The sequence below is a fragment of the Babylonia areolata genome, chromosome 23, assembly GCF_041734735.1.
Source record: "Babylonia areolata isolate BAREFJ2019XMU chromosome 23, ASM4173473v1, whole genome shotgun sequence".
In the NCBI taxonomy this organism is placed as follows: domain Eukaryota; kingdom Metazoa; phylum Mollusca; class Gastropoda; order Neogastropoda; family Buccinidae; genus Babylonia; species Babylonia areolata.
In genome coordinates, this window is record NC_134898.1 from 27,701,883 (window position 1) to 27,728,253 (window position 26,371).

Sequence of the window (26,371 nt, forward strand, 5' to 3'; positions counted from 1 at the left end):
CTGTTGTCCTGTCTGCACACCTGGCACAGCACCTGTCATCCTGTTTGCACACCTGGCACAGCACCTGTCTGCACACCTGGCACAGCACCTGTTGTCCTGTCTGCACACCTGGCACAGCACCTGTCATCCTGTTTGCACACCTGGCACAGCACCTGTCTGCACACCTGGCACAGCACCTGTTGTCCTGTCTGCACACCTGGCACAGCACCTGTCATCCTGTTTGCACACCTGGCACAGCACCTGTCTGCACACCTGGCACAGCACCTGTTGTCCTGTCTGCACACCTGGAACAGCACCTGTTGTCCTGTCTGCACACCTGGAACAGCACCTGTCGGTCTGTCTGCACGCCTGGCACAGCACCTGTCATCAACTATGTACACCTGGTGCAGCACCTGTCGACGATCTCTGCACACCTGGCGCAGCACCTGTCGTCGACTCTGCAATCCTGGCACAGCACCTGTTGGCCTGTCTGCATACATGGCACAGAAGAGAGAGGCGGTCGTTTTTAGTCGCCCCAAGAAATATCTTCTGTTGTGCACCGTCGTGGTGGTGGTGCCAAACATTGCCAGGCCAGGGGACTTTTCATGGGCACTGTGGGTCTGTTGTCCTTGTGCTCTCTCTCTCAAGCATACACACATTGTAAACCCCTTGGTGCGTCTGTGTATGGAAACGGGTCAGGAGCAGTCATCCTCAGTCCCATGTATACATGTATGTGAATGAGCAGTTGTCCTCCCATGAGCATGGAAATTATGGGAAAAGACAGTTGTCCTGTTTCATAGAAAGTGGGACAGCTGTCCTCTGTGTGCACGGAAATGGGAATGGACAGTTGTCCTGTTTCATAGAAAGGTGAGCAGTCGTCCTCAATGTGCCTGGAAATGGGAATGGACAATTGTCCTGAATCATAGAAAGAAGAGCAGTTGTCCTCTGTGGGAATGGACAGTTGTCCTGTTTCATTGAAAGATGGACAGTTGTCCTATATGGGGATTGGCAGTTGTCCTGTTTCATAGACAGGTGAGCAGTCGTCCTCAATGTGCCTGGAAATGGGAATGGACAATTGTCCTGTATCATATAAACAGGGGCATCTGCTATGAGCATGGGAATAGACGGGTGTCTGTGCTTGCTTACATAAAGAGGGACAGTTGTCTTCTATGGGCATGGAAATGGGAAAAGACCATTGTTCCACAGGTGCATGAGGAAGGACGGTTGTCCCATGTTTTGCAGTGGAAACGGGGACAGTTGTGCTCCATGTACAAGAACATGAGGAAGGACAGTTAACCTATGGGTGCATGAGAATGGACAGGTGTCCTGATTTTGCATTGGAAAAAGTTAGAGACATTTGTCCCTGTGTACATGGAAATAGGATTGGGCAGTTGTATCATTGTCTCATGTGTTCATGGACATGACCCAAAAATGTTCTACAGGACAGTTGTCTTGTGTGCATGTATGTGGAAATAGGAAAGGACATCTGTCCTGGGCATGGAGACAGGTGAGGGAGGGGCAAACACCAGTTGTTCAGTTGGTATTGCGTTCACACCTGTTGATGTGGCAGTGCCGTGTCACTGTGTTCTCCATGTCATGTCACAGCTGCCAGTAACATGACAGTACAGGGTTGTTCGTGACCAGTTCCGCGGTTTGTCTTTGTCAGTGACTGTGACAGTATGTGAGGAGTGTAACTCCAGTTGGACAGATGTATCTTGACCAGCGGGAGTGGAGAGGACGTGAGACTCAACGAGCGACAATAGTGAAGTGGAGAACGCTGCGGGAATGGGGGATGGGGGTAAAAAGGTGATTCTGGACCCAGAGGTTGAACCACCAGTGTTCATCATACGCTCACTGCAAGGTGGGCGTCACCAGTTGTGTTATTTTATCGAAAGTTAATTAAGCATGGTGAGTAGATAATCATTTACATTTTATTTATTTACTCTTATTTATTGTGTTGTTCGTGTATGGTGGAGTACGTAATCATTTAGATTTTATTTATTAAGTTTACTTTTATTCGTCTTGCGTTGTTTGTTATCTAGAATTTTTGTTGTTGTTGTTGGATTTGTTGCAGTTGTATCACAGAATAGGCTGTGTATAAATTGGACTTGGGTGGTCATGCATTGGTTACAATATGTAGGAGGAGAGAGCGGTTTGTTGTTGTTTGTTTCTTGCATTGTGGACTCAGTTGAAGGACTTCATCACATGGCTGGGTTGGGTTTTTTTTCAAGGAACTATGTTGCCATACTGTTGTTGTTTCTTTCGGAATTGTGATCTTGTAGACTTTTATTTCTGGTATTGTGAGCGTTTTATACAGATCACGATTTTTTGGTGTTTTGGTTGCTCCTGTCTCTCTCTCTTTCTCTCTCTCTCTTTCTGTCACACACACAGACACGCGTGCACACGCGCACGTGTGTTTCTCTCTCATTTGGCCCCTCTAATCCCCTTCAAACAGCCTATTTTCTTTTTCCTGCGTAACATTAGGTTGGGATGAACACTGCGATAAATCGACATCTTTGTATAGTATATCAGCAAGATCTCTCTCGCTTGATGCCCATACCCCCTCTGTGTGTGTGTGTGTGTGTGTGTGTGTGTGTGTGTGTTGCCTGTGTTTTGAATCGCGTTGGAGATAAATGAATAGACATGACAGCATCATCTTACACTACCAACAAAACAAAACAAAACAAAACAAACACATCATGTTCATGACAGTGTATGCATAAACCCATCACAACATCATACGATCATACTGTGTGTCAGCGTGTGCATGGTACCGCACACGGCATCTCTAGGTCAGATTGCTGTGTCAGTGTGTGCATGGTACCTCACGGAATCTCTAGGTCAGATTGCTGTGTCAGTGTGTGCATGGTACCTCACGGAATCTCTAGGTCAGATTGCTGTGTCAGTGTGTGCATGGTACCTCACACAGAATCTCTAGGTCAGATTGCTGTGTCAGTGTGTGCATGGTACCTCACAGAATCTCTAGGTCATATTGCTGTGTGCATGGTACCTCACACGGCATCTCTAGATCATATTGCTGTGTCAGTGTGTGCATGTCACCTCTTACAGCATGCCTTCATCATACTGCTGTGTCAGTGTGTGCATGGTACATTACACAGCATCTCTAGGTCATACTGCTGTGTCAGTGTGTACATGTAGCCGCTAACAGCATCCCCAGGTCACGATGCTGTGTCAAAACAGCTGCCCTGTACCTGGGGAATGTTTTGCTACCCATCTGTTGCACGCGTGTAGGGCTTGTCCATGTTTCCTCTTTCTGTTTTGCGACCTGCCACTCTTCCCTGATACTGGCATGGCGCTTTGGGTTTACTGACACTCTCACACACACACCACAAGCCCAAAATGTTATTAATGTAGTCACAAATCTGCCCCTTCCAATCTCTGTGGCTGCCTTCACCTCAACACCCCATCTCGCTCTGTACGATCGGCTACGGATCCTCTTAAGTTTACGCGTACCCAGATTCAAACACTCCACTGTCGGCCGCTGTTCTTTTTCTGTCTCTGGACCTTGCTTTTGGAATGAACTTCCTCTTTCGCTTCGTCAGGTCCCCGCACTCGGCTCTTTCAGCTTAAAACCCACCTTTTTCTATGATAGCCTCCCTCCCCTGCCTTCATTGTCTTCGGTTTCTCAAGTTTAATGTTATGCATGCGTGTGAATGGCTGGTGTGAAAGCACTTCGGTTTGTCTCTGCACAAGATTCAGCGATCTACAAATACTATTTATTTATTATGATGTGAGGACTGTTGGGGTCACTGTCACACACACACACACACACACCCACACCACAGGCCTGTGATGTGAGGACTGTTGGGGTCAGTGTCACACACACACACACACACACACACACACACACACACACACACACACACCACAGGCCCATGATGTATAACATTTTTTATCACAACATATTTCGCGCATTGCCACGGTGCAGCACCACCTCATTTTTTTTCTGTCTTCAAGTGTGCTTTACAATCAAAGTATATTTTGCACATAATTTTGCCAGGGAAAACTCTTAGTTGCCGTCGGTTCTCTTACCTGTACTAAGTGCTTGTTACTTATGGGACTTGGGTTTTATCATCTCATCCGAGTGACTACCACTCAAGGTCTAGAGAAATGGGAAAAAAATCTGACTAATGTGGGATCCGATCCCGCCATTCTCTCTCTTTTCCAAGGCGGACGGGTTATAACGAGGCTGCTTATGACAGTGTTAATTGGGAGGGTGTGCAGACCAACTTTTCGGCGTCGGATTTTCGTCGGGACTCCCCGGTTATTTATAGCGAGAACCGCGTGCGCATCTCCATTTGCCCTTTTTTTTCTCTCTCTTTTTTTTTTTAATCAGGTCACCGGCAGGCTAAAATTTCGTAGTGGAAATTACTGTTTTGACGAAAGGATTTAGGACATTTTCGGTGACTATTTTTGCAAAGTTTACAAGATATATTTGGTTTTATAACTACGTCATTTATTTGCGTTAATATTCTTTGTTTACTTTGAGCGTGTTTCTTGTCATGTATCTGCCATTGCGTATTCAAACTGATCCATTCATAAACTCTGTCGACAATTTGTCCGAACAAAAGCAGTGCACACCCAGAGAAGCCTGTTACGGTGGTGGGCTGCCCGTGTCGTCATATGACCTATTTTCTCACTGCGAGCGACGAAAAGTCCACCACGGAAGCGGGCTGCACACCCTCACGAATATCACACCAGTGCTCTTTCCTTGATATACTCATGCACTGTCCCGCCGGCGAGTATTCAATCCTGCACAGACTGTTGTAGAGCTAAACAGTGTTATGTATTTCTTTTCTGTTGGTTTCTGTTGACAGAAATCTCATGTGTGTTGAAGGGAGCTGTATGCCTGTTTATTGCGGCTGTTGTATACTGGTGTATATTTTGATGATAACATGTCTTCAGTGTAATGCTCTGTGTGTGTGTGCGTGTGCGTGTGTGTGTGTGTTGAAGCAAAATAAGGGGAAATAAATACTGGCTGAAATGTATCTTGTCACATCAGTTTAACCTGTGTTTGCTTTCTTACCATGTCAGTACCTCTGTCTCTCTCTTTGTCTCTATATCTGTCTCTTTCTTCGTCTGTCAGCACACACACACACACACACACACACACACACACACACACAAAACAAAAACGAAACAAAATCAAAAAGTAATGGAACCAAAGAACAAACAACAAAAAAAGCAGACCCTTTGGTGACCCATATCCTCTCTCTCTCTCTCTCTCTCTCTCTCTCTCGCACACACACACGCACACACACAGAGTCAAACACACACATACGGACACTATCGTCATCATGACATCCAACTGATAGTCTGGCATCATTGTCCTCCGCGTAGTCATCACGAATCATCATGAACAAGCTCACATTTCACCTCGACTTGATCATCATGACGTCATAGCGTGATACTTTACGTCTGTGTGATCAACATGACCTTATCATGACGTCCAGCTGATAATACACTGCTGTGTGGCCATGACGCCGTCGTGCTTTCCCGCTGACAGTTCACCTGTGTGTGGTGATCATGACGTCATTACATGATCACGTCCACGTGTTATCCTGACGTCCCTGTGGTAGTCTGCCTTGGTGTTGTCCTCATGACATGATTACGTCCAGCCAGTTCACCCGTGTGTGGTCATCATTACGTTATCATGACGCCATGTTCATAGCTCACTCTGCGTGGACATGATGTCATCTTAACTCGGGCTGATACTTCACCTCTCTTGTCGTAGCAGTGTCCACTGTCAATTGCGACGCATCGGTTCCATTCGGAAATATCTGTCCACTGACGCAACATCTAGACTTGTCGTTTCTCTCATTCTCTCTCGCATTGACTTCTGTAACTACTTATTGTCTGGTTTGCCTGCTTCATCCATTCAGTCCCTGCAGCGTATACAAAACTCTGCTGCCCAACTCGTCCTCAGAAAGAAAAGATCTGAGCACATCACTCCTATTTTGCAACATCTCCATTGGCTCCCTGTCTCACACAGAATAAAGTATAAGATCAGCACTCTATGTTATAAATGTATTCACAAATCTGCCCCTTCCTATCTTTGTGGCTGCCTTCACCTCTACACTCCATCTCGCTCTCTACGATCAGCTTCGGATCCACTCTGTTTACGCATACCCAGATTAAAAAAACTCCACTGTTGGACGCCGTTCTTTTTTTGTCTCTGGACCTTGTATTTGGAATGAACTTCCTCTTTCGCTTTGTCAGGTCTCCGCACTCAGCTCTTTCAAGTCTGGCCTTAAAACCCACCTCTTCACAACATAGCCTCCCTCCCCTACCTCTTCCTTGTCTTCAGTTTTTTTCAGTTTTAGAGTTATGCATGCGTGTGAATGACTGGTGTGAAAGCGCTTAGATTTGTCTCTGCACAAGATTCTGCACTATATAAATACCATCATCATCATCACCATCACTGTTCTAAAAATAGGTGGATAGCGCATGTATTTCATTGAGCCCCTTTGCTAACTGAAGCCAGCGGAAGTGTTGAATCAGCCATTTAGCAACTCGTGACAGTACAGCGCGAAGCGGTAACTTCATATATGTAGCCGAGCGCTCAACTGGCTACGAGAAATTTCTACATGGCTTGCTTTCACTTGCTCGCGGCGTTAGTTAAGCTGACTATCCTGTGTGTGCCTCCACAGCAAGTTTGCGCTATGTGTCACTGCACTGATATGTAGTAACTTTGGTAAATAAACCATTTGCAGATATCAATCAAGACACAACATTTGGCATGTCATGGGGCAGGAATAATATAATTTCATCGAAGATACACGTTACAGTTCAGAAATTACCACCAGTTAGCAGACGACTTCTAAACGGCCTGACAGCCAGATCCGAGTGTCAGCAGGGCGTCCACTTGGCTTCAGCTTTCCTGGTCAATGAGCTATCCATATTTTTTTTTTATTGATTAGTGTGCAGCGTCGTGTATCTCGTATGTCTAAACAAGCCCAAGTCCGGACAATCATGAGGTCAGCAATTTGTTGTTTTGTTTGCTACATCGCTCTCGATATCCATGTCGTAACAGACAAAAGGAGTCACGGAAAGTGTTGCATTGTAACACTGCACGCCCATCTGCAAAAACATTCTTTTCGTGTCTGAACTGAAGAAATGTATGCAGTCAGAACGACGTACCGTTCGTCACGACAAGTGCCCGCAGACAACGTGCCATACCACTAATCACGAGAAATACCTGCACACAAAAAACAAAACAAACAAAAACATGTACAATCAGACATGTAAAGTGAAGGCGTGCTGAAGTAGGCAGCCACACTAAGCATACCAGGCATTCCGGCTGCCTAGCAGGCAGACGAACAAGAGTTGTTGAAAGGGATGCCGACCAGGTTCACCAATCTCCTTGAGTGCCTTGTCGGCCTCGACTCAGGAGACATATGGCTGTGTGATCGTCAGGTCATCAACGTCATGTTCCGGCCACTTGAAGCACTGGTCATCCGTTTCAACGTGTCCAGCGCTGTAGACAGAACTCCGGGAGATATTGTTGTGACCGTTGGTAACATTGATGTCTAACAGCGTGCATCACCGGTCAATCTGTCTTCCTTGGGGAAGAACAGCGTGCTTTGCGTGTGGACTGAACTGTACGGCGTCACTGAGTCAGAGACCTTGGTGGTGACCAATGGCCGTTTTCAGCACACGTGTTGCTCACCTGAAGTGGACAAGGTGAACCATAAAGACATATGGCTGACATCGTCGTTTGCATGTAGACTACAGTAGGGAGAATACACACACACGCGCGCGCGCGCACACGCACACACACACACACACACACACACACACACACACGTGACCATCCCGTGTCCTCAGAGAGGTCCCCAATCCCACACATCCAGAACCTACATGAACTATGGGGACAGGGATTGCTGGAGAAGGAAAGCATATGGGGTGGAGGTCTGTTGTGTGACGAGCAGAAAATAATTGTGTAAAATGACTCTCTCTCTCCCTGTCTCTGTCTCTCTCTCTCACCCGCGCGTGTTTCACCTGTCTGTGAGCACTTTTCATTGCGATAAATGCGATGTCTGTTGTGCTTACCTGAACACAAGCCCGCTCAGAACGATATAATTAATTTGTCTCCGCACACACGACGTCAGTGCTTTGACCAGTGTTTTGAATTAGCAATGGAACTGTCAAAAGAAAGGGAGACGTGGAAGTCCAGATAACGCCACAATTATTGACATATTTCTACTACTATTTGCAGACGATGTTATTCTTTTGTTTTGAACAAATAAAGGTTTGCAAAACCAATCAAATGTTCTAAAAGAAGCAGCAGATGATATAGGGTTAACCGTCGACTTGGACAAAAGCAACATTCTAGTATTTAGAATGGGTGGCATCTGTCAGTTCACGAAAATGGTTACATGGAAATGGAAATGTTAAAGTGAGTAATTCATATAAGTATTTAGGTGTGGTATTTTCAACAAAATTAAGCCTGAACTGTATGTGGGAAAAAAGTCTTTCAGAAAGGTAAAAAGGCATTACTGAGACCTTCAGAGCCTCTTTTTTTTTTTTCAAAGAAAAGAAAAGCTTAGCTCGATTGTTGTTTATTTTGGGAAATGCTTGATGCACAAATGGAACATGATTATACTTACTTATGCAGCTGAGGTTTGGGGACTGAAACTAAACTAACAAATGGAGAAAGTGCATACGTATACTGGCAGTTAAAAACTGACGTTTTTTTTAAATGTGCCTATTCATTCACCCAACAGTGTTTATAAATATATATATGCGTGCGTGCGTGCCAGTGCGTGCGTGCGTGCGTGTGTGTGTGTGTGTGTGAGTGCCACGGTGTAAAGGGTGAGGGACTAGAACAGTGAGGCAGGGACTGAGACAGACTCAAGGAAGACAGGCTAGACGGACTTGGAGAGACAGAGACATGTGTGTATATGTGTCAGTGATTTAAAAACATTGAAATGATTTTAAAACAAATGACTGACATACCACGGAAATATACTTTCACGGGAGAAACAAACGTGTACTTACTTACTTACTCAAGTTATGCCCATCACTCCCGGTAGAGCATAGGCCATCGACGACCCCTCGCCATCGTACTCTGTCCTGGGCTGTTCTGGCCATTCCAGTCCAGTTGGTCCCGTTGCTGCTTCAGCTCTGCCTCGGTGTCTAGTCGCGTCCAGCTGTTGCGAGGCCGGCCTCAGTCTCTTCCTCTTCCCATGTGGGTTCCAGGTCAGGGCTTGGCATGTGATGCTGGACGCTGGCTTCCAGAAACAAACGTGTGGTCAGTATTACAAAATTGTCACGTACGTCTTCACTGGCACAAAGAACATTCGGATTATTGCCACGTCGGTCAGACTAGTGCTACGTCGGACTAAATGTTTCAGTGCAGAAGCTTTTCGGCGGGACTGCATCGGACCATTGCTACGTCGGACTATCGACACGTCGAATTATCGACACGTCCGACTATTGACACGTCGGACTACCGTACTGTAGCCTCGACACGTGACTTTATCGTCTCTTCCGAATGGCTAGTTTGCTCAGTGTTATTTTCCAGTCAAACTTGGGAGAAAGGGCGAGAGCGGGAATCGAACCCAAGACCCTCATGGTCACTGCATCAGCAGATAAGCGTCTTATTAACCACTGTGCCATCTTCCTTGAACGCCCACAAAATGTCAGCAGGGGGAACATGGTCCAGGGCGGGCAACGTTGACTAGGACTGAGCCGGGAGCTTTGAACTGCATGGCTGAAAGTAAATTTAACTAAGTTTGGGTGAACACAGACCTGAGGAAACATAGATTGGGGGGAACATCGGGGTTACCAATCGACAGCCACGTCACGCCTTTGAGAATGATAATAAATTTATAATAAGATACCCAAACAAACCCAGATATCAAAAGAATTCACCAGAGAGAGAGTCTTTCCTCTGATTGGACGAGCGGCGGCAGAGTTGTGGTGACGTGCGAGTGCAAGCTGTAACAAGTCGCAACGTGTTGTGACCTGATTCACCGCTTGCTGAGCTCAGCCGTAAAAATAGACCGCCCCTCTCCGACATGTTCCGACTTGCACACGCATCTAGCTTCCTTGTGAATTTCTCTGTGTGTGTGTGTGTGTGTGTGTGTGTGCCACATGGACTTTTTAGGCTGATGACAAAGTAGTACCAAAGTGTCGCTTATCCCTTAGTATTTTATTCTGCTTCAATTGTTTTTCCTTTCTTTTCCATTTCTGTTCGCTGTAAACATGTGCGACTTTTGACTGATGTCCGTCATGAGGTAGAACGCTGAAACACACACACACACACACACACACACACACACACACACACACGCGCGCGCGCTATATATATATATATATATATATATATATATACATATATATATATATATATCCCACATCACACACACCGACACACACTCATACATTGGCACACGTACACACACACATATGTTGGCGCACACACACACACACACACACACACACACAGTGCCGACACACACAAACACTGACACACACACACAAACAACTGATATCCCACATCACACACAGTCACACACATTCCTACATATCAGAGCTTCCACGGTACGCACACATACACGAACACACACACACACACTGACACACACACATACTTACTATACACGCACATACATACATATATATTATAGCATATATTTATATATTATATATATATGTGTATATATATATATATATATATATATATACACACACATATATATATATATATATATATATATATATATGGAGAGAGAGAGAGAGAGAGACGTTGACGCTTTGACATTTTATTGTCATTTCTGAAAGAAATCCTACACTCTGATAGGTGCACAATGCATGCACTCAAAGTATGACTAGAGGAGCGATTCCGCAATTTCATTGCAAGGGAAACAACCTAATAACAGTACAATAAACAGAAAAAGCAAACTTACCTCCCATGAATTGAACTCCTTCCCGATCCATGAAGTGACATTATGTACGGAGTTAGTTAGTCCTTTGGGTGGAGTCAATAAATGAATGAAAATGCTATTTGATGAGTGTTTTAACATAGAAACACACACTCACACACACACACGTACACACCCACACACCTACCTTACCTCTTTTTTTTCTGCTCAAGGCCTGACTAAGCGCGTTTGGTTACGCTGCTGGTCAGTTATCTGCTTGGCAGATGTAGTGTAGCGTATATGGATTTGACCGAACGCAGTGACGTCTTCTTCAGCTACTGATACTGGTGTGTGTGTGTTTGTGTGTGTGTGTGTGTGTGTTGTGTGTGTGTGTGTGTGTGTGTGTGTGTGTGTTTCTTCTTTTTTTCCTTTTGCAAAATATTTCTCTGCTTATTGCCAACAATATTCTTTCGATATATTTCTGCTTCTCTTCTGAATGAAACGAGATGAATTAAAAAAAAAAAAAATCTTTAATCAGTGTTTCAGACCATCAAATCTGGTTGGGATTCCATCCATTTTAAAAGTAAGGCTTCATTAGCTTTTCTTCGCTTTTCAGCCAAAGTGTTGAATGTATACATGAAAGGATTCACAGCGGAATTTAAAGGCAAAACAAATATAGCAAGAGCCACATTCACTTGACTAGGTATAGGAGTACCAGCCAAAGCCAGTATCCCACACAAACCAATGGGAAACCAGCACATGAAATCTGTTACTGCAATGGTGATCAACCGTTGTGCTATGGTCATGTCATGTGACACCTTAGTAGAATTAGTTTTCAATGCATTGTTCTGTATTGACCAATAGATGAAAACCTGGCCAGCAGAGACAAACAAAAATACAACAAAATTAAGAACAATCATAACACTAAACGAATAAACTTTTCCTTTGAACTCTCGTCTTGTTACTGGCAATGGTATACACATGCCTGTCTGACCATAGAATTCCCAGTGTGATGTCATCGGAAGTAATGGCAGAACGGCCAAAACCCAACCAGTCAACCAAGTCAACAGACAGGCCAGTGCTGCAGATGTTCTGCCAAACCTCATGGTGCTAAAAGGAAAGTGGAGGACAAGAAATCGATCCAGAGTTATAAACCAGATGATCAAAGCTGACACTTCACTGGATAAAAGAGATAAAAAGCCAGCTATCTTGCAGGACACGCTGTTTCTCCAGTTATTGTCGTTGTGGACGTATTGTCCGCGAAACAACGTATCAGCCACTCCAATGACAGTAATGTAGACACCCATCAGAAAGTCAGCCACAGTGAGGTTTGTGACAAACACACTGAAACCACTTGAAGACGTCATACTCTTCACAAACAAACGTGCACAGCAACAGAAGATGTTTCCTGTTACTGACGAACAGGCAACTAGCCATAAAAACCATCGATACGTCCATGATCTCAACAAATCTTCACAAGAAGAAAGCTCGTCTCTCGGGGCAACACAGACTGAATGATCAGAATTATAAGGGAATAGTTCGTTGCAGCAAAGTTTATAGTTTTGTGTGGAAAAAAAGCGCAGACCAACAAGATCTTTGAATATGTCAGGTGGAAAGTGTTTGAGAGGAGTGCCATCCATGTAGAGCTCTTTCAGCTGTGGTGTGAACTGGAACAAAGGGGAGCTTACTGTGTGAATAGAAGTGAAAGTTAAGTTCAGTTTCTGTATGTGTGGAAATAGTGACAGAACTGTTGCATCAAACACTGTCAGTGTCGTGTGGGACAGGTCCACTGCAATCAGAACAGGTTGCTGCTCAGCAGACAAGACTCCAGACTGCAGAGAGACTAGAGGATTGTCGGATAGGGACAGTGCTTGAAGATTTTCCAGGCCAAGAAAAACGGTGAGGTTGACATATCGTAGCTTGTTACTACTTACATCAAGAAACTCTAGATTCAGCAATTGTATTGCCGACAAGAACGTGAGAGAACAATGGGCAAGAACTAAGCCGATAAGTAAGGTGCTGTTTTTCACATCAGCCAGTGTCATACCTGAATCTGTTGCATCCAGGTAACGGAGTTGAGGAAAAAGTGCAACAGAGAGGGGCTGGTGACACATAAATGAGTGACCTTGACAAGTACAGGTCACAGGACAGATTACATCACACGATAATTCATCATCATTCTTTGGGCAATGAGACCAACCATCACATATATGATCACTATTTAAACATATGTTTGAAAGTCTGCATCGAAAGAGCCCGAGACATTTCCTTTCCTCACACCCCTCTTCATCCTGATGGTCGATACAATCGTACATTCCATTGCATCGAGTGTAGACAGGCAGACAGTCATTGAGCTCACCAGGACACCGATAGTGGGTGTCAGGGCATGCCTCAGTGGAATTCATTGGGGTGGATATGAAGTGGTCGATGCCATCATACTTGACAAAAGCAGGGGATGGACAATATGAAAGACTTCTTTTTCTGCCTCTGAGTGAAATGCACTCGTCTTCATCTGATTTGTCCGGACAGTGGTACATATAGTCACACACCTTGTCAAGGGACAGACACTTACCGTTGGTGCACGTAAACATGTTGACGCAACGAGGATGTTTACAGAAAGATTCATCACTTTCATCCTGGCAATCAGTTATAAAGTCACACACCAGGGAATATGATAAAATCATAAAATCACCTCTGCATGTAAACGTGGAGATGAAAGTGGCGTGGTGATCTGATGAATCAAAAATGTCTAGGTGTGACAAATCATCAGAAACAGGACAAGACTTGCGTTCTTGATCACACGACCTATACTGAGTAGAGCCACATAGCAGAAATGTATGTGTCACATGGCCAGCATGACAGGTTTTTTGTCCTGTTGTCAGAAAAAAGACCGTGCTATTCAAATAAATAATCTTTGAACGATGAGTGATTTTCTCTGTCCTGTTCTCTGTGAATTCACAAAAAGCCCCGTAAGTCAAATACCTAGGACTGTCGTTTGTAATCAGAACGCCCGATAGACGTTCGGCAGTTGTGAAACACACCCTTGAATGCAAGCCAGGCAGCGCAACTTGAATAGAATGATGAAGAACTGTTCTGTCTTCATGCACAATACTGTGTATGTACATACGTGGTGATAATCTATCTTCAGTGTACAAACCTGTCCAACGTTTTCTTAGCCAAAGAGCATTTGACAGTGTCATGTTTAGAAGTGCATCGTACCAACCGTAAACACACAGAGGCATTCTCAGGTGGCTCCCTATCGAACTGCAGTAGTCACCCGCCCTCTTGTTAAAATCTGTTTCATTACTAGGAAATCCACGTAGACTGTCAACTATTAAGTAACAACGGTCACATAATGCTATCATTCCGTGGCACTGAGGACTGCTGTAGGGACATTCACCTGTTTCATCCCGTCCATCTTCACACTCTGTCTTCAGGTTACACGTCAGGTGGTGATGGAAGTTGGCATAATGTTCCACAGAACAGTTCCAAAAACCATTGGGAAATACAGTTGGGATTGTTCGCTCATGAAAAAATGAAAAGAAAAGTTTAAAGCAAGGCAAAACAAGGCAGGCACTACGGACAAGGACAATTATTTCTGTGACGTTGAACAGTTGGGCAAAATATGAATGACTACCAAGATTGGTCCAGATCTTTTCCCTTTTTGGTGCATCAGCATACTTGAATGTACCAAACATTTCCACGAGACCCATTCTTGGTGATTCTTTCCTGAAGCTGGTAATGGCGATATTTTTATCCGGCACTGACACGCTCACCCAAAGATGCTCAAAGGGATCAGAACCATTTAGACTTCTTTTCACAGTGACGTATCCCGATGAATGTGATGTCATCACAACAGCAACGTGATCTGCCGGGGAACAGTTTCACCAACTTGTACTTTAATTCGGTGTACTTGTACTTTAATTGTACTTTAATTCAGTGTACTTGTACCTTAATTCAGTGTATACACATATGATAACGATCCGAATAGCTATAGTTGTTATGATTTATTTTTCTCCAACACATACCGAATTTGATTTTGCATATACATAGGCTAGAAACAGAAAATTGATTACACACACACACACACACACACACACATACAGAGAGAGAGAGAGAGAGAGAGAGAGAGAGAGAGAGAGAGGCCTGCACACACTGACGAGACACACACACTTAAAAATGTTTTGTTTCATGTCATGTCACCGTGACCACTAAGGCCATACAGCAGAACTTCCCCACATTTGCTTCCGGCAAGTTATACTAGAGAGGAGGAGGGGTGATAGAGAGGAGGTGTGGGTTGGGTTGAAAGCTAACCCAGAACGACACCCTTGTCTTTTTCAATAGGCTGATCAAACCCGTTAAAAGAAGGTGATTTCCAGTTGGGGGTGTCTATCTTGACTAGCCACACCCTGACCCCGTGGGTCTGTCGAGTATGGCCCAGAATGACCTTGAAAAAAAAAAACCCATCAGGGAGGGAGGTAGGGGCTGTTACGCCCGAGAAACGGGCAGGCCAGCTGACAGCATTGTGGTGAGTGTAGTCCTTCGCCGAATCCAGAACACATTTGGTGTGAACAAGGGAGACAGCCCTCGTGGTATTCTTTTTTTATTTTGGTTTTTATTATTTTATATCCCACCAGATATTGAATTTTGAGAGACCAGTCGGAACTGCTTGTAAATATTCGCAAGGTGTTTTTCTCCCCAAACGTTTGGTTACTGAAGTTGCCAACATATTAACAAGCTGTATATTAAAAGTGGATGATGGAGAAAATTCTGAACTAGTTGTCTCTGTCTTAAACTTACAGGAAAGAAGACGCGCGCGCGCGCGCAGACACACACACACACACACACACACACACACACACACACAAACGCGCGCACGAGTACGCAGCTGGTACAGCCAATTTTCTATGTTATCAGAGATGATAAATCAAAATGCACTGAAACCGAAAAGACATGTAAACTTTCTTACTCATTCACTGAGTCAGTACTGTTATGAGAATCCGTAATTATCAAACACTCCAGTGCATTAAATAAACAGTAGAACATTGAAATATAAAACGACAGCTTTCATTGTTCATTTCTTAATATAAAGCTACATTTTTCAGCGTTTATCGTTAACGAGAGCTAAGTGAACTTCGCTTTCAAAGGTATGGGAAGGCGGTGGTGGGTTGTACATCAGTAATAGCATTGTGAATTTTTGGGAGACTGCGAAAAAGGTAGGGCGTCACTTCTATGATACAGAATAGAGCGGTCACCGACATGCATGGTTTTGTTGGTCTGCGCTTTTGCTTCCCCAGCCAGTCATGGGCTGTCATCGGTTGAATTCCTATCACTCCAGACGCCTTGCTAAAACAGTCCGACAAGGAACTGTTGAGGGAGGGCGACGGAGGGAAACACATGAAAAACAAACAAACAAACAAACAAATACGATGGACTGGAAAACCATTCGCAGAGACACAGGCTTTGACACAACCGACGGACCTCGAGAAAATCTGGTGAGCAGTTCTTCTGTGCGGCGCCCCTATGGCTCTTCACAGAGTTACAGAAGAAGAAGAAGAATATGCCATTAGCCATTTCAACAGTTCTGTGATAAAACATATTTTGTCCATATTGTACAGTTTATATGTGGGGCTTCGTTTATTGCAGTGCTCAAGCAACGTACTTCCAGCGCATGTGTGACGTTTTCAGCTGGAATATCCTCACCTTTTTTGGAACTCTTCCAGATCTGTTGCCTTGTGGTACTGATGGTCCCCTGCTCAATATCTTCACGACAGGCGACCGCTCAGTAACATTCAAAGCGTCATCGATGACCTTTTCTTGCTACGGAGAGAGTTTTGTGTACGTGTTGCATTTCGCTCTGCGCTCTCAACCACTAACTGATGCCAAGATGCCAAAGAAATCATGCAGTCTCGATCCTATCCCACATTCTATATTTTACCAAAGTTTAGAAGAATTACTACCTATTATAACCAATATCATGAATATATCCTTGACGTCAGGTGTTGTCCCACAGTCTTTCAAGCATGCCTTGGTGTGTCCCCTTTTGAAGAAAGCTAGTCTTGATCCCGAAAACCTGAAAAATTATAGACCATTATCAAACCTCCCATTTCTGTCTAAAGTTTTAAAACGTATTGTGCTTGGCCAGCTTATGAAACACCTTGAGATCCACAGTCTCCTTGAGCCATTTCAGTCAGCGTACAGAAAGGGACACAGCACGGAAACGGCCTTATTACGTGTGGTCAGTGACCTGTTGCTAGCATCTGATGCAGGCAAGGTATCCATTCTGTCATTGCTGGACCTTTCTGCAGCATTTGACACGATAGACCATGACATTATGGTCAGAAGGTTGTGTGCTGTGTTCGGACTCAATGGTACTGTTCTGAAATGGTTTCATTCCTACTTATCAGGTCGCACACACCAGTCTGTTCCGTCTGTGCTCAGATATGGGGTACCACAAGGTTCCGTCCTGGGACCTGTACTCTTTACAATGTACACACAACGTCTAAGTTTGATCATCCAACAGTCTGTATCTCACTATCATCTGTTTGCTGACGATTTTCAACTGCATGATTCTACTGTTCCCTCTGAAATTCCATGTTTAGCTTCTAAATTTAAAACTGGTATAGAAAATGTAGCAAAGTGGATGAAACAAAACAAACTAAAAATGAATGGTGACAAAACAGAACTCATGTTGACTGGTAATAAAAATAAGCTCAAGCAGACAAATACAACGTCTATCATTTGTTCTGGCATAGAAATTTCTTTTTCTACTTCTGTCTGTAATCTTGGTTTTTACCTCGATTCATCCCTCACGATGGAAACTCATGTGAACCACCTGTGTAAAGTTCTTTCTTTCAGCTTCGTAAGATTAGTAAAATCCGCCCCTTCCTCTCTGTTGATGCCGCCAACAAACTTGCTGTTGCTTTCATTTTATCCCGCCTAGATTATTGCAATTCTCTCTTTGCTGGCCTTCCCAATGATAAACTCTACAAGCTCCAGAAAATACAGAATAGTGCAGCTCGACTCGTCCTTAAAAAAGTCGAGGAGAGAGAATGTTACTGCTCTCCTGCGGACACTTCATTGGTTGCCTGTTCAAGTCAGAATTGAATATAAAGTTGCCTGCCTATGCTTTCAGTGCCTGAATTGTGATACCACACCCTCATATCTTTCTGAGCTTGTTAACCCATACTTGCCAAACAGAACATTGAGATCTCTTGATTCCTCCCAGCTATCTGTTCCCCAATACTTCCTTAACTCCTGTGGAAAGAGGTCATTTTCCGTCTTCAGTCCAACAGCTTGGAATTCTCTGCCTATTGCTCTCAGACAAACAACTCATATATCTACCTTTAAAGTAATTCATAAAACTTATCTCTTTGAAAAATACTTGTCATAACTCAAATAGCGCTGTTGTCCCAGGCCTATGGCAATGTGAGTGTGTGTGATGGGAGAGAAGAGAGAATGGGAGTGGGTAGATGGATGGTGGTGGTGTGGCTGGAAAGGGAGAATGACTCGATTTTTACCCCTTTTACCTTTTCAAAATTTTATTTTACAATTTTTACAAAATCTGTGGCATGCAGATTACAATTATGTATTTTGAGTGAAAATTGCTGTCATCTCAGCCGTTTAATCATGTGTGTGTCTGTGCGTGGGTGTTAGTGTGAGTGTTGGAGTGTAACAGTTGTAGTAGAGATGATATGTTACTTTGTGAGTTTTATGCATTGTGGTTTTTTTTGTGTGTTTTTTTAAAAAAATATTAATGATTCAGTTTTTATGTTTCTACTACTTTCTATATGCTTTCTTGTTTCACTTTAGGTACTGGATTGTAAAGCGCTTAGAGCTTGCTTATGATTGTATAAAAGCGCTATATAAAAATAAAATATTGTTAATATTGTTATCATAAGTGTCGCCGGCGACAATTTAGCAGAGCTCAATTAACCGCTGAATTGTCGTCGACCACTACTATCTAATGACCACCGCTGACCACTGCTGACCACCGCTGACAACAACTGACCACTGACGACTGCTGACCAATACTGACCGCTTACCACTATTGATGACTACTGACCAATGACCAACACTGACCATGACTGACTGCTGACCACAGTTATGCTACCACTGACCACAACTAACAATTGACCACTACTGACAGGTGCTGACCATAACTGACCACTGGTCACGGGTGACCGCTACTGAGCACTGACCACCAATGACCTCTGCTAATCACTACAGACCACTAACCACTGCTGACCACTATTGACCGTTGACCATTATTGACCACCTCTAACCACTACTGACCATTGACTACCACTGACCACTACTTACCATTGACCATCGCTGACTACTACTACTGACCACCACTAACCACTACTGGCAACTGACCGCCACTAATCACTAAATACTACTGACCACTGCTAACCACTACTGACCGTTGACCACTACTGATCGCTGACCACTACTATTGACCATTACTGACCACTGGTCACCACAGAACATTATGGCCATTGACCACTGCTGGTCTCAGACCACTGAATACAACTGACCACCACTGCTGACTGCCACTGACCACTACTGACCACTGACCATGGCTGACCTGGGGAAACATAAACCTGGGGGAATACAGACCTGGGAGAACATATATCCGGGGAAATGTAGTCTCGGGGGGAACAAAGACATGCTTCCTAGCTCAGCACGCAAATACGCAGAACACCGTCAACTGCCCCCAAAGCAAAAAATATTAGTCATGAACAGCCAGTAAAGAAAATAACGACGACAAATCAGCGGTTACTAAGTAACCACCGAAATGTCGCTAATCCGCTGGAATGTCGCCAGTCCGCTGACATGTCAATTTGGCGTATCTGTGACCCGCTGACATGGTGCCGCTAAATTGTCCCAGGCCGATTTGACGCCGGTGACATATCAGCGGTTAACTGAGCTCCGCTAAATTGTCGCCGGCGACAGTTCAGCGAAGACGACGATTCGGCGGATTACGCCGTGTCCTGTGCCTTTGTCTCTGTCTGCCTCCAGGTAAGGTCCATCTTCTTGGTGTCTGCCTGGAGATGTCTTCGCCAGGTGCTCTGTCTGTTTGGAAAAGTCCTGAAAAACCTCACTATGGAGTATAATTTTAGGGAGACCACATCCTTTCGAATTGTATATCTTTGACATCAAATGCTACGCAAGATCGTTGGCATCGAATGACTTGATTTTATCCCAAAATGAAGAAGTCAAAGTGAGATCCCATCAGCCACTGGTGTTAAGCACGATCTGCAAACGACGTCTCCACTTGCTGGGACGTGTACTGAGGATCCCCGGAGAGAAGAAAAGACTTGCAAGCCAAGCCGTGAAGTGGACAACTACAGGCCAGAGAAAGATATGACAGTTCAAGATAAACTGGCGGCAAAACGTCAAGTGGAGTGATGGCCTAAAGGTAACGCGTCTGCTTAGGAAGCGAGAGACTTTGGGCGCGCTGGTTCGAATCACGGCTCAGTCGCCAATATTTTCTCCCCCTCCACTAGACCTTGAGTGGTGGTCTGTGTATTGTATTCTAACTTGGTTGGTTCGCATTCAGATCGACTCTCGCTTCCGTCTGGGGAATGAAAGATGGCGCAACCCTAATAACACCAGATCACAAGTCAGTCATTGTGCGTGTTAGCTATGTGACGAATGTGTCAGCCTAGCTAGCGTTGTGTAAGCACAGTATAAGCGAGCACAACACATGGTGTCAGAAGTGGGATCGATAGCGTAACGTAATGGCTGACACACATATCGCAAGAACGCCAGAGGCCCTGGTCGTCAGTGGCGGTAATCCAAGCCTAGCCTGGCAAAAGTGGCGAATGAAGTTCGAGATTTTCCTACAGGCAACAGGAGCGTCGACGAAGCCAGACATTGTCAAGGTAGGACTGCTTCTGAATCATATTGGCGGTGACGGGCTAGAGATTTTTTCGAACATTGTCTTTCTGGACGCTAGAGCAGATCCAAACGACGCGGATAGCGAGTTACGGGCAGAAAGCAAGACTGACTATGACGTCGTTATTCGCAAATTCGACCTACACTATCACAGACGTGACCCGCAGCTGATGCTACGTCAACAGTATTGGTACTGCCAACAACGGGAACCAGGACAATCATTTGACTCGTGGTTACGTTCAGTCAAAGATAAAGCAAAAGCATGCAAATTTGACAATGTTTATCAAATGATTAGGGATAAACTAGTGTTTTCATGTAGAGATGACTCTTCTAAGCTGAAGCTGTATGACATAGGGGCAGAACTGACCTTTGACAAGACTATCCAGATTCTTTCTATGCGTGAGATGACGAAGCAAGAGCTTGCTGACTCCAAGACTGCCAGTATTGATGCATTTTCCAGAAAAACCGGCAGCCAGAGACATGGAGGAGAAAGAAGAGACCTCAGACATCAGAACCAGAGAAGCAGCCAGGTTTCTGGTGGTTCTATGGCCAGTGGCAATTGTGGCTACTGCAACAGAAGACATCCTCCTGGAAAGAAGAACTGTCCAGCAGCTAAGTGCTGCTGCAAGAAGTGTAGCAAGATGGGTCATTTTGCTATTGTCTACAGAAGTTCAGCATTAGTTTGTGAAGTTTCTCAAGACCCAGCTGACCATGCAGGGGAAGACAGCTACTTTATTGGAGGCATGAACGACAAGTCAGTGCCATCGACCAACGTGGGGTGGAACATCAAACTCAAGGTTGGACTGCAAGAGCTTACCTGGTGTATCGACACTGGAGCTGAAGTTTCTGTGATGCCAGACCACATCTACAAGCCAGCCTTTGGGACTATACACCCAGCTGACCGCACTCTTCTTGGACCTGATGACCAGTGTCTCGATGGCAATGGTTTTGCTTACATCAGGCTCCATCACGGCCAAACAAGCATTCAGGAGAAAGTGTATGTCATGAAAAGCTCCAAACTGCTGTTGGGTATTCTTGCCATTCACAAACTAGGACTGATCCATGACATTCCTGGTGCATTCTCAGTACGTGCCATTTGAACGCCAATCAGCAGTCTCCCAAGACCCAAGCACAGATCAAGTTCACATCTTCGGAGGATGTAAAGCGAAGTTACCCCAAGCTGTTCACCGGCTTAGGTAAAGTAGAGGGGGAGCAGAACATTGAGGTGGAGGATGCAGGATTTCCTCCAACACCGCAGGGCAAGGGTAAAACTCGACGGGAAAACCAGCCATCGGGTCACTCTACAGCAAGGTGTGCCGCAAGGAGGAGTCGTTTCCCCTACACTTTTCCTCATCTTCATCGACGACATCGCTGAGAAGATCTCCAAGCATGTCTCCAGAGCCCTCCACGCTGATGACTTTGCTGCCTGGAGTGCTGCGGAATACCTCACGTCCGCCAGCCACAGAATGCAGGAAGCACTCAACCACGTGGGAACATGGGCCTCTGCCTGGGGAGTAGACATCAACACCACCAAGACAGTCTCAGCAATCTTCTCGCTGTCACCGATGTCAGAAACCTCCCACCTCAAACTGAACGGAAAGCAGTTGAAACAGGATGACACGCCAATGTACCTGGGTGTGAAGCTCGACAAGCGATTGACATGGAACCCCCATCTCAAGGACATCGAGAGACGAGCAACCAGAAAACTGGCCATCCTGAAAAAACTCGCCGGGACCTCTTGGGGTGCCAACAGCAGCATACTGCAGAGGGTGTACACTGGAACTGTCAGGCCAACCCTGGAGTATGGCAGCACTGCCTGGGCCACGGCATCAGCAACCAACACAAGCCGCCTGAGCAAAGTTCAGAACGCAGGGCTACGGCTGATCACTGGCGGGATAAAGACGACTCCAGTTCAGGCGATGGAGAAACACACAGGCCTCCACCCACTCGAAGATAGACGAGAGGAAAAAGTCTTCATCCACAGCGAGAAGCTCCTGCGCATGCCAACTCACCCAATGCACGAAAAACTGAAGCATCCAACAAAGAACAGACTGAAGCGGACCAGCTTCAACCACCTCTCCAAGGCCCTGCACCGCCAACATGCAGACCTGCTGCCCTCGTCCCCTGCCGAGATGGAAACACTCCCCGACTTCGAGGAACCGGCCGACCAACTGGAAGGAGTCTCAATCATCACAAAAGTCCCTGGCATCGACCAAAAGGACTGCCAAGCCCCTCCCCTGCTGAAAGCTCTGACATTGGAGATGATTGAGACTCGGTACAACCCCAGCGAATGGACGCACGTTTTCACAGACGGATCCTCGGAGGGAGCGGTGAAGAATGGAGGAGCAGGCATCTTCATCAGGCACACAGATGGAAGACTGACCCCTGGAGCCTTCCCCACAGGAAGAATCTCCTCGAACTACAGAGCGGAGACAGCAGCACTACTCCATGCTGCACAAGGCCTCAGGACGTCAGTCAACCCACCACCAAAGATAGCCTTCTTCACTGACTGCAGATCTCTCCTGCAGGGACTCCAGTCAACCAGAAACGAACAGCAGCTGACAAACATCAAAGCAGCCCTTCATGACCTTTCAAAACGGTCGACTGTCACTGTTCAGTGGGTTCCTTCTCACTGTGGAGTCACGGGGAACGAAAAGGCCGATGCTCTCTCCAAGGCAGGCAGCAAAATGAAGCAGTTCAGCCACCCCGTGACCTACAGAGAGGCCAGGACCATCATCCACAACCGTTACCAGAACCAGTGGAAGAGAAGGCTGGGTGCAAACAGTGGTGTCGATCCAATCCACCAGCTCCAGAGACACCAGCAGACAGTCCTCTTCAGACTGAGAACTGGCCACTGCCGACTACTGAGTCACCTTCACCGTATGAAGATCGCCCACACTGATGAGTGTCCATGTGGCACTGGACCCCAGACCCCTGAACACATCCTCCAACACTGCCCAACCCATGAAGCTCTATGGCATCAAACCTGGCCAGGGGGCACAGAGCTACAGGCGCAGCTTTGGGGAGACCGCCACGACCTGGAGAAGACCGTGGGTTACATCGTTGCGACGGGGGTGACCGTCTGACGCAGCCGAAACATCGAACGCAGAAGAAGAAGAAGAAGAGGTGGAGGACAGTGCAAAGCCCTTCTCTCAGTCCGTGCCCAGACGTGTCCCAGTTCCTCTGCTCAAGAAGGTGGAGGCGGAGCTGAACAAAGTGACTGACAGTGGTGTCATTGAAGCAGTTAGTACGCCTACTGACTGGTGCAGTCCTATCGTTGTGGTGCCAAAGGCTAGTGGCGACGTCAGAATCTGCATGGACCTGACCAGATTGAACAAGAGTGTAAAGCGAGAAGTGTACGCCATGCCATCAGTAGAGGAGATGCTGAGCAAGATCTCCGAGGGCAACGTCTTCTCAAAGCTCGACGTCAACTCCGGGTTCCACCAGATCCAGTTAAACGAAGAAAGCTCCAAGCTTACCATGTTCATAACGCCATTTGGACGCTACAAGTTCAAGCGTCTACCGTACGGCATATCATTGGCGCCCGAGTACTTCCAGAAGATGATGGACAACATCCTCCAGGGCCTGGATGGAGTGATGTGCCATATGGATGACATTCTTGTCTTTGGAAAGGACAAGGCTGACCATGACATGAAGCTCAAGAACGTCCTTGACAGGCTGTCACAGGCCGGCCTCACGCGAAACACTGATAAATTTAAGTTTGGCAAAACAACACTTGAGTACCTGGGCAGGTGATCGATGCAGAGGGCGTGAGGAAGGATCCCACAAAGGTGAAGGCTATTCTGGACATGCAAGAACCACAGAGTGTGGCGGACGTCAGAAGATTCCTGGGTATGGTGAACCAGCTCATGAGGTTCGTACCCAATCTGGCTGAGAAGTCGAAGCCTCTGAGAGAGCTCTTACACATGAACAGCTCTTCCACATGGACCTGGGGACAGAATCAGCAGTCTGCCTTTGACTCTCTCAAGAAAGATCTAGCATCACCAGAGACGCTTGTGCTGTACAACCCAGATCGCGAGACAGTAGTTTCTGCTGATTCCAGTAGCTTCGGACTTGGGGTGGTACTCCTGCAACGCCAAGGCAATGGGGTGCTTCATCCTGTCGCCTATGCAAGTCGTTCGCTGACGGAGACCAAGCGCCGGTATGCCCAAATTAAGAAGGAAGCGCTAGCTGTCACCTGGAGCCTCGAACACTGGTCAGACCTGCTCATCGGCATGACATTCCATGTGGAGACGGACCACAAACCTCTAGTCCCTCTCTTTTCATCAAAACTGATCGATGAACTTCTTGTTCGCATCCAATGCTTCAGGATGAGACTGATGCGGTATGCCTTCAACATCATTCATGTTCCTGGCAAGGAACTGTACACTGCTGATGCACTTTTCCGAGCACCGTTGTCAACGACCGAGACGGCGGACAACGATCTGACCTGCCAGGTGGAGGCATACGTCAATGCTGTCCTGCTGACCCTGCCAGCTTCAGACAGGAGGCTGGATGAGATCAGGTCAGAACTCCAGAAAGACGACATCCTTCAGGTAGTCATGCATCATGTGCAGAACGGGCGGCCAGACAAGAACACACTGAACCATCCAGTCAAGGCTTACCTGAATGAACAGGGCAACCTGTCTTTTCATGACGGCCTCTTACTACGAAGCAAAAGACTGGTGATTCTCTCATCTCTCTGACAAGACGTTCTCCGTCATCTCCGTGATGGACATCACGGTGTCAACAAGACGAAGGAGAACGCAGCAAACTGTGTGTGGTGGCCTGGTCTCTCTCAAGACATTGACCTCATGGTGAAAACCTGCCCTGAGTGGGCCAAAAACAAAAAGGCCACAGTGGAACCAATGAAGGGGGCACAGTTTCCAGAGCAGCCTTGGTCCAGGATCACAGCGGATTTTTTTCAGCATAGTGGCAAACTTTTTCTCCTTGCCATTGACTACTACTCCAGAGATGTGGAGATTGCACTAGTGTCCAACAAAGTGACGACTGCAGAGACTGTATCCCACATGAAGAAAGTCTTCAGTCGCCATGACATCCCAGACATCCTCGTCACGGATAATGGGCCCCAGTTTAGCAGCGAGGAATTCGCCAGCTTTGCCCAGTCCTGGGGGTTTGAACATGTGGCCTCCTCCCCCCCCCCCTCCTCTATTCCCAAACAAATGGTGAGATTGAGCGTGCCGTTCAGACCATCAAGAATCTCATCAAGAAGTGTGGTGACAATTACCGTGGGCAACTCATGTACCGCAACACACCCTTGCCCAATGGTTTTCCCCCGCCCAACTGAGTATGGGATGCAGACTAAAAACCCGTGTCCCATGTCACCCCGATACCCCCCCGCCCCAGATCCCTGACAACTACATTCTCAGGAAGAGGGAAAAGCAGTATCGCGAGAACATGAAGGTTAACTATGACAGACGGCATCGTGTAGTTGACCCTAAAGACCTGTCACCTGGTGATGCTGTCTGGATTCCTGACCAGAAGAAAGGAGGCACAGTGACTAGAAGCCACGAGGTTTCTAGAAGTCTCATGATCATGACCTCAGGTGGTGGCCTCCTGAGCAGAAATAGGCAGATGGC

General features: G+C 46.0%; 1 protein-coding gene across 1 annotated transcript in view; it reads right to left on the reverse strand.

Annotated features, from left to right (window-relative positions):
* Positions 1-5,006, reverse strand: part of LOC143298349 (uncharacterized) — a 5,398-nt gene extending 392 nt beyond the window's left edge. The window contains exons 1-2 of the mRNA XM_076611228.1: positions 153-5,006; positions 1-96 (exon numbers count right to left, since the gene is read on the reverse strand). The exon at positions 1-96 is cut by the window's left edge and continues 392 nt beyond it. Coding sequence (XP_076467343.1) covers positions 1-96; positions 153-638 — 582 coding nt within the window. The 5' untranslated portion in view covers positions 639-5,006. The remainder of the gene's footprint in view (positions 97-152) is intronic.
* Positions 5,007-26,371: the final 21,365 nt, after the last annotated feature.